Here is a 776-nt window from a genome sequence, read left to right as displayed (position 1 = left end):
CCATGTAATTCTATCAACCAAAACAAAAAAACCCATGGTACTAAGGCAAAGGGGGGAGGAGACTGGAGGGGAGGAAACCGAGGGGAGGGGACCCAGGGGAGAAACCGGGAGGGAAAGGGGAACATACTCTTTGCGCACACTTTGTGCCACACACAGATCTAATATTTGAATCGCAGCATGAAGGCCTTACACGCGAGCGAACTCAAACACAGACCCACGGCTGGACTCGGCGCGACTCCGCGCGTTTCTTCGTCCTGCGCATCGCCGCCCCGGCTTCCGTCTGACTCTGACCGGCGCCCTCTATCTGGCATCGCTGCGTCGCCTCCTGCTGCGCCCCCTGTGCTGTCCCGCGCGTCATCCCCCGCGGAACCCTCGTTCTCCCCGTCCGCTCGCCGCTGCTGCTGCTGCATCGCATGAACCCGTGTCGCCGTGACATCATCACCGTCGTGTTTACCTGTCACCGCCGCTGCTCCTGCAGGGGGCGCCGCTAGTCAGACGGGCCTGCCGCCACCCGTCGCGTTCTCGAGGCTCATCGCGTCGCCTAGCAACAGCTCCAGTTCCGTCTTGTGCTGGTATTTGTTTCCCGTTGCCGTGGCGGCGGCCGGCGAGCGACCGACGTAGCTGTGGAAAGCGTCGCAAAAAAAATTTCACGTGAGAACGATGTTTTTGAACTGAAAGTTTACTCAATCTATCTCTAATATACAGTACAACTATATACCATACTCAATCTATGCCCAATATACAGTACAACTATATACCATACTCTCAATCTATCT

The 776-nt window shown here is 56.6% G+C and overlaps 1 protein-coding gene across 1 annotated transcript in view; it reads right to left on the bottom strand.

Moving 5' to 3' along the window:
* LOC106813092 (2-oxoglutarate dehydrogenase, mitochondrial-like) overlaps window positions 1-776 on the bottom strand; it is a 50,888-nt gene that overhangs the window by 6,551 nt on the left and 43,561 nt on the right. The window contains 1 exon segment of the mRNA XM_014817147.1: window positions 455-621. Within this exon segment, the coding sequence (XP_014672633.1) occupies window positions 492-621 (130 nt within the window). The 3' untranslated portion in view covers window positions 455-491.

The sequence above is a fragment of the Priapulus caudatus genome, unplaced genomic scaffold, assembly GCF_000485595.1.
Source record: "Priapulus caudatus unplaced genomic scaffold, Priapulus_caudatus-5.0.1 Scaffold725, whole genome shotgun sequence".
Classification (NCBI taxonomy): domain Eukaryota; kingdom Metazoa; phylum Priapulida; class Priapulimorpha; order Priapulimorphida; family Priapulidae; genus Priapulus; species Priapulus caudatus.
Note: the sequence above shows the minus strand (reverse complement) of the source record. Positions and strands in the feature narration are given on the sequence as shown.